Source organism: Gobio gobio (assembly GCF_949357685.1).
Source record: "Gobio gobio genome assembly, chromosome: 2".
Lineage (NCBI taxonomy): Eukaryota > Metazoa > Chordata > Actinopteri > Cypriniformes > Gobionidae > Gobio > Gobio gobio.
In genome coordinates this window covers 51,776,015-51,792,947 of record NC_137098.1, presented here as the reverse complement: position 1 = coordinate 51,792,947, position 16,933 = coordinate 51,776,015, and the positions used below count along the sequence as shown (strand labels likewise).

General features: G+C 38.0%; 1 protein-coding gene across 2 annotated transcripts; it reads left to right on the top strand.

Moving 5' to 3' along the window:
• The first annotated feature begins 909 nt into the window (after nucleotides 1-909).
• Nucleotides 910-16,550, top strand: mtmr1a (myotubularin related protein 1a). 2 transcript variants are annotated; one of them, XM_079810599.1, is made up of 17 exons: nucleotides 910-1,181; nucleotides 1,615-1,720; nucleotides 2,118-2,141; nucleotides 3,155-3,178; nucleotides 7,204-7,282; nucleotides 7,373-7,467; nucleotides 7,614-7,721; nucleotides 9,971-10,072; nucleotides 10,160-10,243; nucleotides 10,356-10,505; nucleotides 11,386-11,574; nucleotides 11,816-12,001; nucleotides 13,164-13,370; nucleotides 13,924-14,016; nucleotides 14,174-14,287; nucleotides 14,378-14,554; nucleotides 16,232-16,550. In XM_079810599.1, the coding sequence occupies exons 1-17, from the start codon at nucleotides 1,057-1,059 to the stop codon at nucleotides 16,397-16,399; spliced, it is 2,031 nt and encodes a 676-aa protein (XP_079666725.1). In that variant the 5' UTR covers nucleotides 910-1,056; the 3' UTR covers nucleotides 16,400-16,550. The 2 variants fall into 2 exon arrangements, with proteins under 2 accessions (XP_079666725.1, XP_079666726.1); XM_079810600.1 differs by lacking the exons at nucleotides 910-1,181; nucleotides 1,615-1,720; nucleotides 2,118-2,141; nucleotides 3,155-3,178 and adding an exon at nucleotides 6,842-6,943.
• Nucleotides 16,551-16,933: the final 383 nt, after the last annotated feature.

The window sequence follows — 16,933 nt, the reverse complement described above, 5'->3', positions numbered from 1 at the left end:
CAATTAGGGTTAGAAGAACTGTAGACAAACATATAACATGCTAGAAACATAAAAATCACTGCAATAATGATCCAATCATTGACGCTTAAGCATTTTCCTATTTAAATCCAAACGTATGCATGGACACACACTTGTCCCTAGCCTTAGTTGCGTCAGGATTTGTGAAGGAACTTCAGGGGGTTTCTGAGTTTAATGAAAATCTATTGAGTAATTACATTCAATATATATAATGACTCTTTCTAAAAAAAGAAAGAAAAATAAACTATTTTATTTGTTTACCTGCATGTCATATGAACTGAACTAAATGTTTTTATTTTTATTATTGAATTTATTAACTTGGGACATTGCATCATGTAAATATAAAATGAGTGAATTTGTACATTTGAATGTGTTTGGGAGACAGTAATACATGGCTAAATGACTCACCGAGTGAGATAATTCAATAATTATTAGCCTAATGTGTTTTTCAAGAGTTGATTAGATATGAAATATTGAGAAAAAACTTGTTAAAAGTGAAATGATTTCTGTAAATCCAGTGATCAAATGCTGTGTGGCTCTCAGTTTTCAGTGACAGGCACATGCTAATGGCTGGTCTGAATGTATATAAAGTTTTTTTAGAAAGGAAATTTTAATTTACTGCCATTGTGAGAATAACATGTAATCAATAAAAAAGTAACTGTAGTCTGGTTTTTATTTTTACGATGTAATATAGGACATGTGCTTTATTTTTTGGAATCTGATGACATAATCCAGATTACAAGTAATCCGTTACTAGTAGCCTACCCAGCACTGTGTAAATGCGCCCGTCGAAATGTTTGAGATCTAAATATGGGTTTTGGCGGGAGGGGGGGTTCGTCATGGCTGCTTCCTTGACATAAATAAAGAGAAACGCTATTTGTCAGCAGCAGCAGAGCAGGAAGCTGAGAGACAACCGCAGACTGCTGCACACGTACAGCCACATAGAGATGACTTCCTAAACACAGAAATTCAGCTCTCGGACTAGAGGAAGCTAAAAGACAGTCACATTTTACCAGACGGAGCACGGGAAGGTGGGAAATGGAGAAACAGCAGCATCCGTCGGGGTCGGAGAGTCCGGTGCTGCCGCCTGTGCCGCGAAAACCACGAAACCTCGGAGCAGGAATCCCTGCATCTCGACAAGACAGCGCGGATTCATTAGACAGGTGCATGTCTTGGTTTTATGCTCAAATGTACGATCATATGTGAACTTTTCATTTAAAAAGCGGTCTATGTTGTGCACGCGCGTTATACAGACACGCCTGTTGTGATGGGCAGATGAGCCCCGTCCTATATGCCTATTGTTATCATATTTGCCCTATATATATACTGTACATTATAGTTTAGTTCTGCTCGGATAATACTGGATTCAGAACTGTTTTTATTGAAACGGCATGCGTCTTCCCATCATCGTTTTGTGTGACACATTTCTCTGACCTCATATCGCCATCTGTCATCTTTAGCCTACAGACCACAGGATGTCAGCAAGCACTGCACATTAATACAGTCATCTATGCCAGCCCAGCACGGAGTCTGTAGTTTTACATCATCACAGATAATGGCATTATGGTGTTATGTGCTACTGGTTTTTTCTCGCAGTCCTACTGGATCTCATGTGGAGTGGTGCAAACAGCTGATAGCGGCCACTATCTCCAGCCAGATCTCTGGTGGTGTCCCTCCAGAAGCCATTACCCGTGAATGCAAGGTTAGAGGATGTTTTTCACTTCAGACCCATATTGTCTAGAACAGGGGTTTTCCAAACAGTGTAAAGATCAATAAATTATAATATTAATTAATAATAATCAATATATTAGTGCTGTGAAATGACTGAGCCATCGTGATTAATCACATCCCAAATAAAAGTTTGTTTACATAATATATGTGTGTGTATTGTGTATAATTATGTATATATAAATACACACATGCATGTATATATTTAAGACATTTTTTATATTTATATATAAAATATTTTATTTATATATATTTTATTTATTCATCATCTTTAAGCCTGGAAACATTGTATTCAGAATGATTGTGGCCCAGTTTTGTTGAGTGTTTTGTCTCAGAGTGAGCCATTATGATATTTTGTTTTTGATTGACAGGTTGGGAAGCAGATAGATTTCAGGGTAAGGGTGATGGCAGTGGGGTGTTTGTCAGTTTGCTTTAACAGGACCACTGCTCTGCCCTGCTTTGAGCTGTAAATGAGAGATTATATATACATTACACAACAACTATATAACTACACAACACCACAAACATAACTACTGTTTGTGAACACTTGCTGTAGTTTGCTCTCGTTTTGTGTGTCTTTATGTACAGTTACATGTTTGTCCTCTGTTCATAAGCCCTTGTTTAAGCTTCTTCCAGGTGTAAAATTAGAAATGTCTCTGTCATATTTCACACCATATTCAAAAGACTAGCTTCTCTTATGGCTCTTTTCTAATGTAAATCTATTTGTACCAAATGTAAGAATAATATACATGCAATTTTAACCGCATTATATTATGCACATTTTAGTGAATTGTGCTACTCACAAAACATCTCCAGTTCATTGCTATGGGATGTTAAAAAAAGCTTGTTATTTATTGTTTTTATTTTTTTGGAAACTGATTTGACAGAAATGAAATATAATATACATAACTATGTTTTCAGTGGCGTATAAAGACCTTACATAATGAACCTTAGAATGAGCCATTTCTATCTACATACACCACGGGGCCGCTTACAGTGAAGTCTCCATTTTGCGCCATGTTTCTACAGTAGCCCTAAACGGACAAACTGCTCTACAGAGTGCTAGCTACTCTCTGCTGTCTCAGACATCTTTGTCCTGTGTCGGCCACCGTAGCTTCTCTATGTGCTTTGAAAGTGAGGGGTGAGCGGTGAGCGGTTGCAATTCACTACCTCAACGCTAGTTTTTAGGATCATGTTTTTAATGATCCTAAAAACAGGCTTATTTTTTCTAGCAATATCACGTTTTTACTTCTGATTTTGAAGTAAAATATGACTTGAAAATGTCTTGACATTTTCACTAAGATTCAGTCTAATTTGTGTTAAGTCTGTGTGCTTTTGTGCCTACATGTTCATGAAAGTGCATGTGTTTGTAACTCATTTTTGTCTGATGTCTATGTGTGATCTCTAGGTATCCAGGAGGACAAACATAAGGGTAAGGCTCAAGATCAAGAGTCAGATCTGTAGAAACACATCAGAAGTATTAAACACATGCATTTGAATTATTTAGTGATGGCTGAGCAGCTGTATTTTTCTGTGTTCTCTCTGCCTCCTCAAATCACACTTCCTGTCTCTGTGTGAGGATGTGACCTATCAAACCTAAAGAGCAACTCTTATGTCTGTTGCATTCTTTCTCTTTCTGTTTCTAATATTCTTTATACACTGCAGGAACTTTTAAACAAACCTTTTCTTTCTCTTTTTCTTCGTCCCATATTCTGTATTTCTCCTGCGGCTGCTGCTCAGTCTCAGGACTCTTGTGAAGATGGCTGTCAGTTTGACAATGACATTGAACTGCCGTCTCACTCTATGGCAAGTTTCTCTCGCTTCAGCTCTACTTGCTTACTCTAACCCTACTCCGTCTCTTTTCTGTCAAGCTCTTTGTGAAGCCCTTACATCAGCCCAGACTTCATGATATCAGCCATTTTATTATGAGAAAACACTTTACCGTTCAAAAGTTTATTAAGTAAGGATGTATTAAATTGATCGTCACATTATTTGTAACCATGTAAAATATATACCATTTCAAATAAATACTATTTGTTTGAACTTTCTACAAAGAAAAAGAAGATCCGTTTACATATTATCCAGCACAACCATTTTCAACTGTAATAATAATAATAATCATCATATTAGAATGATTTCTGAAGGATCATGTGACACTGAAGACTGATCTAATGAATGGAGGTTTGCCAACACCGTAATAAATTACATTTTGAAATATTTTAAAGAGCACCTATCATGGAATTTTGAAATGTACCTTTCATGTAGTGTGTAACATAGATCTAAGTGAAAAAAAACATCCTGCAAAGTTTGAAATATGACAGTGCACCGTATATATAGTTATTTTCTTTCAAAAGTAAGAGTCGACTCTGAGTCATTTTTAAGAATCGTTAGAAGACCGAAGCTTTTTCTCTGACTAGATGACGTCAACTTGTCAAGTTATTTGAATACGATACGCCCACTTATTGCGCTCCAAGACACCAGTGAAAACTAGAAAACATCATTGCGACGAGACGCTGTGTTCTGAAGTGCGACTCAAAAGCAAACTTTTTTCATCTGCCCAAGGATGAGCATTTGAAGACAAACCATACATCGTCGCGATTGTGTGTTTAATAGTCTTCAAATGTCTCTATTTGCATGTTTCGCGATCTACATGTGCACAGAGCGCCCTCCGGCTGCCAGTATGAATTGAAAACAACACATAAGAGACTCAATCGCTCAATTAATGCCCGGGTATACTTCACTTACTGCGCCCGGACGCGTCCGCGCATCTTTCAAAGTATACTACACCACGGATGCGCGCTGATGATCGCGTTCGACACATGCGCAGTAAAAAACTGACTATGCTCTACCAGACATCGGATGGCAGCACTGAGTCCTGTCATCAACGGGACATTCGCTGGGCATGATCGGAGAAGAACTGTAGTGCATCCACCATTGCAACATAGTTTGGAAGAAACACTGAAGAATCAAAAATTCTCAGTTTTTAAACCGGTCTTTGCACACTCTTCTTCGACGGCTGAACACTGTGCTCAATACTGTGCGTATTGCCACCTAGTGGACTCTTCTGTACTGCTGGCGCATGCGCTGTTGCACGTGGACCGTCCGCACGGTCTCAAAATTTGGGCTGCGCGCGGACGGGCCGAAGTATACCCGGGCCTTTAGGCTACATCTGCGCATTTTGAGGAAGTATTGAATAAAAAATACTCCTCTGTTTAGAAATTTGACACAGACATATGAGAATCTATCAATATGTCTCCTCATCTGCACACTTTTGAACTAAAAGCCCTGAGGGATGTTGATTTGTCGCGAGTCTTCGTGAGGAGAATAGAGGAGTTTTTTTTATGAATTAGATCAGCTGAGGCTCATATTACAATCAAACGGTACCGACGCGGTTTTCATATTCATAACTCCTGACACATATTAACAAATTACTGTCACTATAAGACTTTGATGGGAGTTCCGTTTCCGAAAATATCTGCACAGACTATACCAATCACAACTGACTGGGTCATCGGACCAATCACGTCACGATTAGCGTCACATAAAGGCGGGGTTTTGAAAAGTGAATCACTAAAGGAATCATTTGAGAATCGCTGTCAAAACAGGTAAAAATAAATGCATTTTATAAAAAAACTAAAGTCTTTTTTGTCATTGCATGCATGCAAAACTGTTGTTGGGAACTTCTAAAACAATATTTGGAAAATTTTAAATGCCATAATAGGTGCTCTTTAAAGGTTTAGTTCACCCAAAAATAAAAATGTCATGTCGTTCCAAACCCATAAGACCTTCGTTCATCTTCGGAACACAAATGAAGATATTTTTGATGAAATCCGGGAGCTCTCTGACCCCTCCATAGACGGCCATTTATTTAACACTTTCAAGGCCCAGAAAGGTTGTAAAGACATCGTTAAAATAGTCCATGTGACTACAGTGCTTCAACCTTAAAGGTCCTGTTCTTCGTGATCCCATTTTTCAAACTTTAGTTAGTGTGTAATGTTGCTGTTAGAGCATAAATAATACCTGTAAAATTATAAAGCTCAAAGTTCAATGCCAAGCGAGATATTTTATTTAACAGAAGTTCCCTTTCAAAGCCTACAGCGAACGGCCGGTTTGGACTACATCCCTGTACATCCTGCTTTAATTACGTCAGTAGAACAGTTTGTTGACTAACCTCCGCCCACAAGAATACGCGAAAAAGGGGGCGTGGTCTTGTTGCTCCCGCGTGGAGAAGAGGAAGTGTTGCGTTTGTATAGTTTGTTTGTCGCCATGTCGTCGAGCTGTTATTTTCATCCCGGAGTCAAATCACCTTTGTTTGGCTTTCCCAGGGACGCTGTACTTAGAGATCATTGAGCGCATGCATCTCCGTTATGGTAAGAGGCGTGACCTTTTCGGGCAACGTGCGCTAAGCTGCTGTCGAATCACAACACGGGAACCGCTGGCACAATCAGAACTTGTTACGTATTTCTGAAGGAGGGGCTTCATAGAACGAGGAAATTCTCAGGCCGTTTTAAGGACAGTGAAAACAGCGGTATACAGATAAGTAAATTGTGTGAAAAATACTGTGTTTTTTTACACGCGAAACATGAACACATGTTATATTGCACACTGTAAACACAATCAAAGCTTCAAAAAAACACGAAAATCGGGACCTTTAATTTTATGAAGCAACAAGAATACTTTTTTGTGCTAAAAAACCCCCCCAAAATAACGACTGTATTCAACAACCTCTTCTCGTCTGTGCCAGTCTCCTAAGCTGTTGATATAGTGCATCGCTTTCAAAGCGCTATGTCAGAATGCCGGCTTACCATTAGCCGACACTGTTCACGTGAGCACCACAACAAATGTGTTTGATGCTGACGCAGGAGCTAGCCAATGGTGAGCCACCGTTCTGCTGTAGAACGCTGAAGCGCTGCACTATATCAACAGCGTAGGAGACTGACACAGACGACAAGAAGTTGTTGAATAAAGTTATTTTGGTTTGTTTGGCTGTTTTTTTTAGCACAAAAAGTGTTCTCGTCGCTTCATAAAATTAAGGTTGAAGCACTGTAGTCACATGGACTATTTTAACGATGTCTTTGTTTCCTACCTTTCTGGGCCTTGAAAATGGTAATTAAATAGCTGTCTATTGAGGGGTCAGAGAGGATTTCATTAAAAATATCTTAATTTGTGTTCCAAAGATGAAAGTCTCGACATGAGGGTGAGTAATTGACAGAATTTACATTTTTGGGTGAATTAACCCGAAAACAGTTCTTTTAAATTGTAAAAATAGTTCATAATTTTACTGTTGAACTGTATTTTTGATCAAATAAATACAGCCTTGGTGAGCATTAGAGACTTAAACATAAAAAAAAATCTTACTAACACCAACCTTTTGAACGGTTATGTATGAACCTAATATTTAGCGTAATAAACTGCTATTTGTGTTTTGAGAGGTTTTGGTGTCTTTTTACTCCGTAGCAAGTATTCATGGATCCACGAAAGCAAGCGCCCATGGATGAAGTCCCACTGGTCCCTGGAGAGGGAATCAAAACCACTGGTATGTCGGATCTTTCATGTCGACTCTTGTTTCCTGTTATCTGCTTGTGTTGTAGTGTCTAGTAACATTTGTTTTCTTCTGTCTCTGCAGTTAAAGATGTGATGTATATCTGTCCTTTCACTGGAGCTGTGACCGGCACACTCACAGTCACAGACTGCAAACTCTACTTTGTCAGTCTAGAACGGGTGCGTCTCAAGAGTGGAACATAATTTTTTTTTTTAAATCTCTTCGTCTATTTCAATGTAATGTCTTGATATTGTGTAATATGGCCACACAATGAAATGAAACATTAAAGTTAAGCAGATGTCTTATTCCATTCATCACTTTGCAGGAAACCCCTTTCATATTGGATGTGAACCTGGGTGCCATCAGTAGGTTGGAGACCATCAGTGTACAGAGTCATGGGGAGAATACTAGTGGCATGGAGATCGTCTGTAAGGTGCACAACCATCCACCCACATGCTGGTCTGTTCCACCTATAGTAAACATCCACCCACAACAATAGAGCTCTGTGTCAGTGTTTGGATTAAACACAGAGACTGCCTACAGGGGTAATTATAGCTGAATCATGGTAGGGTTGTCACGATAACCTCAATATTGTAATACCGCGATACTGACAAGCCTGGTACTAATGTAACCTGCACTGACTGACAGCCTGTCTAGAACTCTCAGAGATATCAGCAGTCTTAGAAAGCCTCTCGTCCGGTCAGATTTGAGGATCAGAATGAACTGTTATGCAAACAATAGCCCAACAAGTTTATTGTCAGGTTTATGTTCTGTCATCTGGACCCTTATTTTGACATCCTGTTTCCCTGTTTCCCTGTTCTGTTTAGTTTGTTTCATTGGTTACTTATTTTATGTCCTTGTTTGTTGCAATAGTTACATATTAGTTTCATATGTCTAGTTTAATTTTCTTTGTTCTACCTGTTTATATAGTCATGTGTTTCAGTTCTTGTCTATGCATTGTGTGGTTTGAGTTACTCTCCTGCATGTTTATGAGAATGTTTGGATTCAGTGTTTGAAATTAACCCACCTAATGCGGGTGAAATTAATCGTGGCGGGTAAAGCATATCAACTCACTAGCTAATAATTTGGCGGGTTATGATTCATTCTTACATTATCTAAATCATCTATCGCTTTGAATGCCATCGCTATCAGAGCCCTTCACCTAAAAGGAGCCTGAGACATGGCAGTCTTTTAAATTCTATAAAATTCAAATATACTTTGACTGTACTCACACCAGCGGCACCACTCGGCATCTGTCTGTGGCCCGTTCTCATAAATGCGGCACGTCCAAAACTTTTGCACAAAAAAAAGCTCTTTGCGTTCATTGAGAAACAGCTGTCGTCAATACTAACGTGAATGGCATGGGAATTTTGGGCATGAGTTTCATTATCGGATCGGATGTCTTTGGAGTGAGAACAGGTAGGCTTTTTTGAATGAATGTCAACTGAGGAGAGGCTAACATGTTGACTTCTGTGAAGAAACCGCTCACACTTTAGGAAATAACAGCCTGTTTGCTAATCTTCAACATGTCTATTAAACATTCCTTTTGGAGTGAGCTATATTTAGATCTGTGATCTGTTGTGATTTAAATCTTAAAAAGTGATTCAACGATTCATAATCAGATTTAATAATGAATAGAAAAATCTTAAATCTTAAGTAAATCTTAAATCTTAAGTTGTGATTTTGATAATCTTGTTTTTTTTCTGGTATTCTTGTTTTTGCTAGTAGAAGTTCTGAATGGCTCGTAAATTAAAAATATTGTAGCCAAATTGGCTAGTGAGTCAAAAAAGTTAATTTCAAACCCTTTTTGGATTATTGATAAAGATTTTTTTTTTTTTTTTTTAAATCTTCATCTTCATGCCCGCTGTCCACATTGTAACACTTATTTATATAGCAAAAAAATTCTTTTTTTAAATCAAAATCACAGCCAGGGAAATTCCTTTCCCGTGACAGCCCTAATTCATGGTCCAATGCATCTCTCTTTGGCTGGAAAAAAAATATCATAATCAGTTCTATTGCTTTATCTTGTTTATTGATTACCTTAAAGTTTTATTATCAAAAGGTTAAGTCTGTATTTTAGGCCTGTATGGTTTGTCCTACTAATGTATTTGGTAAAATGGATGAATAAAGTTATCAAATTAAAATGTTTATTCACTTCACTGCCTTTTAAAAGTTTGGGGTCAATAAGATTATTAAATGTTTTTGAAAGAAGTCAGGTATGCTCAGCAAGGCTGCATTTATTTGATCAAAAATAGACTAAATATCTAATATTGTGGAATATCATTACAATTTAAAATAACTTTTCTATTTTAATATAATTAAAAATGTAATTTATTCATGTGATGGCAAAGCTGAATTTTCAGCATCATTACTCCAGTCTTGAGAGTCACATGATCCTTCAGAAATCATTCTAATATTCTCTTTAGATTTATTGTAACTTTTTTTGATCAACTTAATGTATCCTTGCTAAATCAAAGTATTAATTTCTTTAAAAAAAAAAAATGTATAAATTATGTACTTCATGATACTAGGTAAAAAAGCACATCAATGTTTACATAAATATTTTCGGGAACATAAAAAATTGCTCTGACTGTGTTTTTGTTTTTTAAATTAATTTAGTCTGATTTCAGTCTCCAAAACTGTAATTTCTCCATGCCAATAATCTGTGATCTGTCTTAATAGGATATGAGGAGTCCCAGGTTTGCTTATAAAAAGGAGGAACAGAGTAATTTGGAGATTTTAGAAGTGTTGACAAAGTATGCCTTCCCTCTGTCCAATGAGCTGGTACGTCATGCTCCAGTCAAAGCAGTGATTAGTTTGAGTATAGATGGTTCATGGCTCCACAAATTAATTTGTTCCTTTTTCTTCCAGTCCCTATTTGCCTTCCAATACAAAGAGCAATATCCAGAGGATGGATGGAAGGTTTATGATCCAGTATCAGAGTATAAAAGAATGGTGAGACTTGCACGTTGCTAAAACTGAAAACATGAAGTCAGAATAATACTGCTTCATTCAGCCTTTGTGTAGTTCTCTTTTCTCAATTTTTCTGTCCCCACACTGTCTGTAGGGCTTGCCGAATGAGAGCTGGACCATCAGTAAGATCAACAGTAATTATGAAGTGTGTGACACTTACCCTGCTCTGCTCGTTACCCCGACCAGTGTTAAAGAGGATGAAATCAAACGAGTGGCCTCTTTCAGAGTGAAACATCGTATACCTGTGAGTGAGCATCTGTGTGTTTGTGTATCTTACAAATCATCTTTTTTTCCACTGTATGTTTGATTTTACACATTGGGTTGTCACCACGTAATATTAGTTACAAATACACTACTGTTCAAAAGTTTGGGGTCAGTAATATTTTTTTAAGAAATTAATACTTCAGCAAGACGTTTAAAGATAATTATAATGTTACAAACTATATTTACTACAAATAAATGCTGTTTTTTTTTTTACTTTCTATTTATTAAAGGATCCTGAAAATATACATAAAACTGTTTCCACCAAAAATTGAAAAAGCACAACTGTTTTCAAAATTAAAAATAAGAAGAAATATTTCTTGAGCACCAAATCAGCATATAAGAATGATTTCTGAATGAGCATGTGACACTGAAAACTGAAATAAAATAGATTTTTTTTTAATTTAAACTCTAATAATATTTAAATATTAATGTTTCACTGTATTTTTGATCAAATAAATGTAGCCTTGGTCAAACTTTTGAACGGTAGTTTATCTGCCAGTTACAGGTCACTGGCTGTAGAAGGACCTGTGGGGCATTTTTCTTCACTTTCATAGCATTTTTGCCCTGAGCCCTGGTCAGTTTCCAATGCTGGTCGATATTAATGCCAGTGAAATTTTTCCAGTAATTATTCAAGTGGTCAATAGTAACATGAAGATCAAAGAAGCTAAGAACAAGCAGAAAAAACAATAGAACAAAGATATAAATGAAGTCAACAATACTGGAAGTTTTTCAGATAGCTTACACCTATATCAGGTAAAACACAGACAAACTGGGAAAAAACTGGGCCTAAAAACTTTACATAATTGACACTTGAGCATTCAAAAACATTCTAGACTTCTGTACCTCATGTTCTCTTTTAGGTCCTCTCATGGATCCACCCAGAAACTCAGGCCACTATAGTGCGCTGTAGTCAGCCCATGGTGGGCCCGACAGATCGGCGGTGTAAGGAGGATGAGCATTACCTCCAGACAATCATGGATGCCAATGCACAGTCCCATAAACTCACCATATTTGATGCTCGGCAGAACACTGTGGCTGTTAATCACAAGGTAAAAGTGATTTCCATGACTGATGTTTTTTTCAGTTCAGTTCATCAATGTTGCAGAGTGAAGGGAAATGCATGATAAAAGATTTGAATGTGTCTCTTTCACTCGCATGTTGTTTTCCACAAATGTAGTTTTGAATTATTGAGTAGCCATCTGTGCTAATGTGGATCTGCAGATCCTGTCAGGAGATGAAAATGGAAGCTGTGAATCTTATCTACCTATTTTCTGCTCTTTCATGCCTTAGGCCAAAGATGGAGGTTATGAGAATGAAAATTTCTACCCCAACATGGAGCTGAATTTCCTGGAGATCCCAAACATCCATGTAATGAGAGAGTCTCTGCGTAAGCTGAAGGAAGTGGTCTACCCAACCATCGATGAACATCGCTGGCATTCAGCCATAGATGCCACACACTGGCTGGAGTACATACGGGTAAACAGCATATCTGATATTTAGCGAGCAAATGATGCACCTTTCTGATAACTTGTCTACACCAGACGCGGCCGTTGTCGCATTGTGCCGCGTCGCAACAGCTTGAAACTGTCCACACTGGATATGACAAAGCGACCATTGCAAATTAATTTGTCCTTTGTGTCAGAAGTAGCACAAGCTACAGGGCATCAGTTTAAAGGGTTAGTTCACCCAAAAATGAAAATTCTGTCATTAATTACTTACCCTCATGTCGTTCGACACCCGTAAGACCTCCGTTCATCTTCGGAACAGAAATGAAGATATTTTAGTTGAAATCTGATGGCTCAGAAAGGCCTCCATTGGCACAATGACACTTTACACTCTCAAGACCCTTAAAAGGTACTAAAGACGTCGTTACAAAGTCCATCTCACTACAGTGGTTCTACAATAACTTTATGAATCGGCGAGAATAGTTTTTGTGCGCAAAAAAACCCTAAATAACGACTTGCACAGTGATGACGATTTCAAAACAAGGCATCATGAAGCTTTCGAAGCGTAATGAATCAGCGAGTCGAATCAGCGGTTTGAATCGCCAAATTTTAGCAGTTTGGCGGTTTGACACGCGATCCGAATCATGATTCGGCTCATTGATTCATAACGCTTCGAAGCTTCATGATGCCTTGTCACTATGTAAGTCGTAATTTAGGTTTTTTTTTGCGCACAAAAACTATTCTCGCCGATTCATAAAGTTATTTTAGAACTACTGTAGTGAGATGGACTTTGTAACGACGTCTTTAGTACCTTTTAAGGGTCTTGAGAGTGTAAAGTGCCATTGTGCCAATGGAGGCCTTTCAGAGCCATCAGATTTCAACTAAAATATCTTCATTTGTGTTCCGAAGATGAACGGAGGTCTTACGGGTGTCGAACGACATGAGGGTAAGTAATTAATTACAGAATTTTCATTTTTGGGTGAACTAACCCTTTAATATTGGAAATTTGTCATGTCACACCGCGCCAGCATCACTGTGTATAATGGATTTTATTTGATTTTGTCATGTCGTGGATTTAGCAAATGTAGTCATTTCCGCTCAAAGTGGTGACCCAGAAGAGTCAGAAGCAGAAAGCAAGACAATTAGATGCTTTTAAAGCAGTTGTCTCTCTCTCTCTCTCTCACTCTCTGTAGCTTTTGCTTGCGGGTGCCGTGCGGATTGCAGACAAGCTTGAGTCCACTAAGAGCTCTGTGGTGGTGCACTGCAGTGATGGCTGGGACCGCACAGCTCAGCTCACCTCTTTGTCCATGCTGATGCTGGACTCCTACTACAGGACTCTCAGGGGCTTCCAGGTGCTGCTGGAGAAGGAATGGATCAGCTTCGGACACAAGTTTGCTGCGGTGAGGGATGCTGAGTGTGTCAATGAAATGGAACCTTTACAGTATATGATAGGTGGAAAATCAAATGTAGACAATAAGATCTGTGGTATATAATATTTATATTATGTGATATATATTATATTGATATTAAATCTCTTATGCTCACAACTCATTTACTTTATCAAAAATACTGTAAAAACAGTACTATTGTGAAATATTATTACAATTAAAAATAACATTTTTGTTGTAATATATTTTAAAATGTAATTTATTCCTGTGATGGCAAAGCTGAATTTTTAGCATCATTACTTCAGTCTTCAAGTGTCTGTCACATCCTTCAGAAATGATTCTTATATGCTGATTTGGTGCTCAAGAAACATTTCTTATTATTATCAATGATGAAATTTGTTGTGCTGCTTAATTTTGTGAAAACCTTGATACCATTTTTTTCTTAACATATATAGTATATACAATATTTTGTAACATATTCTGTCACTTCTGATCAATTTAATATATCCTTGTTGAATAGAAATATTAATTTATAAAAAATCTTTCTCATCTCTCTATATCACAGCGTGTTGGTCATGGAGATGATAATCATGCAAACTCTGAGCGCTCGCCTCTATTTGTGCAGTTCATAGACTGTGTTTGGCAAATGATGAGGCAGGTAAGCTGTACCTCATTGCTCTTATCACTAACTATTACATTTATAATGAAATGTTATTTACAATGTTATGTGTGATTTATCATTGAGCCAAATTCCTATGAATTACCATGAAATGGATACTGAATTCACTGTGGCTGTCTTTATGATGTTTTCTCAGTTTCCCTCTGCCTTTGAGTTTAATGAGCTCTTCCTCGTCACCATCTTGGATCACGTCTACAGCTGCCTATTTGGTACATTCCTTTACAACAGTGAACAGGAGCGAGTGGAAAAGGCATGTACCATTGTGCCAATCCAGGGGGAGGGTGGATTTTTGGTGACCTACATGTTTTTTTTTTTTTTTAATTGTTCTTTCTTTTTTCAGGAAGTGAACAGTAAGACAGTGTCTTTTTGGTCCTACATCAATAGCCAGCCAGAGGACTTCACCAACCCATTTTATGTGGACTATGAAAACCATGTACTGTACCCCTTGGCCAGTCTAAGACATTTGGAGCTGTGGGTTGGTTACTATGTACGCTGGAACCCCCGTATGAGACCACAGGTGAGAATTAAAAATAAAAGAAAATCACAATTTTGAGCCACTCAAAATCACTGGAAGGGAAATTCCTTCACCACAACAGTCGAGCTTAGATCGGGCCCAAAAAAATCAAGACAGACCCTACCCGAGCCGTGCACGTTGTGTCCGAGGCCGGCCCGACACATTAACTGTAAATATGAGCCTGATTTAAACCCGACCATTTATTAATACGTGGGCCGTTATAACTGATGTTCTCAACTACAATTCAGAGTTGTTAGAACTACAGAAATCTGTTTAGAATTATCTCAATGAATAATGCAACAAGGACGAAGCATATAAACTGCGTTGTTTGTTTATTCAAAATGGAATGGATAAGCCTAACTTGTGCAACTTTTTACATATATGTTACTTCGGCTAAAATATATATATATATAATATTTCTGATTATGGCATAGCTTTCTCCCCACCCAATTAGGCTAATAAAGTAATGCTTGATCAAGGGCCCGGCCCGGCCTGAGGATAGTGGCGGGAAATAGCGGCCCAACCCCGTCAAGTTCTAGCCTGGTCCACATTGCATTTGTACAGAGAGTGGCCACTCTCCACTGACAAACGTTAACTTCCTTGAAGGCGGGTACTCTGTTGAAGTTTAAAACTATTGGATCTGCCATAAACAATCGCTAACGTTTGGTCGTGACGCATGTCATCTCAAACTAGCGCACAACATCAACTTCATTGTTCTCAGCCACTCACTCTGTTCGCTGATTGGACCGGTTAAAATATGACCGGAGAAAACCAGAGAATTTACCGCAATCCCAGACGGAGTACTGAAGGAAAATGAAAATTGAGCGGAAGTACATAGGAGGGCGAAGCCAGGCTAGTCAAGTTCAGGCTTGGGCAGAGAATCTAAACTCTACACAACAGCCTTAGATAGCGTTTTCAGGCCCCTGTTGTCGTGTAAAAGAACGTCCAAAATGCATAAAAAGTTTTTCATTTTAGTTGAAAACGGTGTTGTGTAAACGGACCCCTAGATTGGGTTCCTTGCCCCTGTTACCTTTGGCTTGCTTGGTGTTTAAAAGACTTAATATTCAGCAATATTATTGATTTGACTGCACTGACACTATAGGATGAGAACAAAACTTCAACTGAATTAAGCTGAATGACGACATCACTGTTTTCTGCAGAGCTGCTTTATGGCTGATTACATTTTTATTTTTATACTTGACGAATTTTGCAACATAGACACTGTTATTGAACTGACTTGAGCTGAATAATTTTCTCCAGTAGAGCTGCTTTACAGCAGAATTTGAAATCTTGTTTATAACTGTGAAGCTGCTAGGAAAACTATTTGGATTGTATAAAGTGCTATATAAACAAGTCATTTGACTTCTTCTTCCTGAACCTACATTTCTGGTCCTCATTTATTCTGTTCCAAGCCAGAAAATGAAATTGAACTTAATATGGACACACACTACAATTCATGCAAACAATTAGTATGGTCATGTGATGCTTGTTGACTAAAAACCAACTAGAGCTTTTATAACCGACACTGAGCTCTCTGAGGGAACTGAAATGTTGAAATGTGTGTGTGTGTGTGTGTGTGTGTGTGTGTGTGTGTGTGTGTGTGTGTGTGTGTGTGTGTGTGTGTGTGTGTGTGTGTGTGTGTGTGTGTGTGTGTGTGTGTGTGTGTTGACTTGTGTTCAGATGCCTGTGCACCAGAACCTGAAGGAGTTGCTGTATCTGCGTGCAGAGCTACAGAGGAAGGTGGAGGAGCTACAAAAAGAAGCATCTTCATCACGCTCAATCTCCTCTTCCTCAGAGCATGCGTATTCTCCCTCAAATGGCGGTACACCCCTACACTCCAATGTGTAACACATGCAATGCTCACATTAGAGAGAATTCATTATTTAACAGAATGTGTGGTAGGAATCCATAGGTTACAGTAAACACGGTAATGTGATGTTTAAATCTATCAGTCGTTTCACACTGGATAATGCTTTGAGAGAAAACTTGCATGGACAGTCTCCCACACAACTCAGTTTCATTTCGGTTGTGTTTTATAAAGTGTAGACTTCCTTCTAAACAGAGAACCTTTTGATTGTGATTCAGTTTCTAAAAAACAGGCCAGTATTTTAGTTTAACTTGACATGTAAATATACTTTTTAATAATTTATAATGAGCGTTTTTTTCTATCAGTGTTTCTTTGTGACTGTACTTTTTTTCTGTACTGCCTCAGCATTGCCTGCCTTTGTGCCAATACCTCTACAACCTTTTAACATCACTTTACATTTATTTCCCTACCTGTGAACTTGTTCATTTTGTGTCTTGTGTTCATGTTTTAAGTTTTAATATTATTTCATTAGATTTTACCAATTCATTTTGGGTTCTTGAATCTTGCTGTTGTGA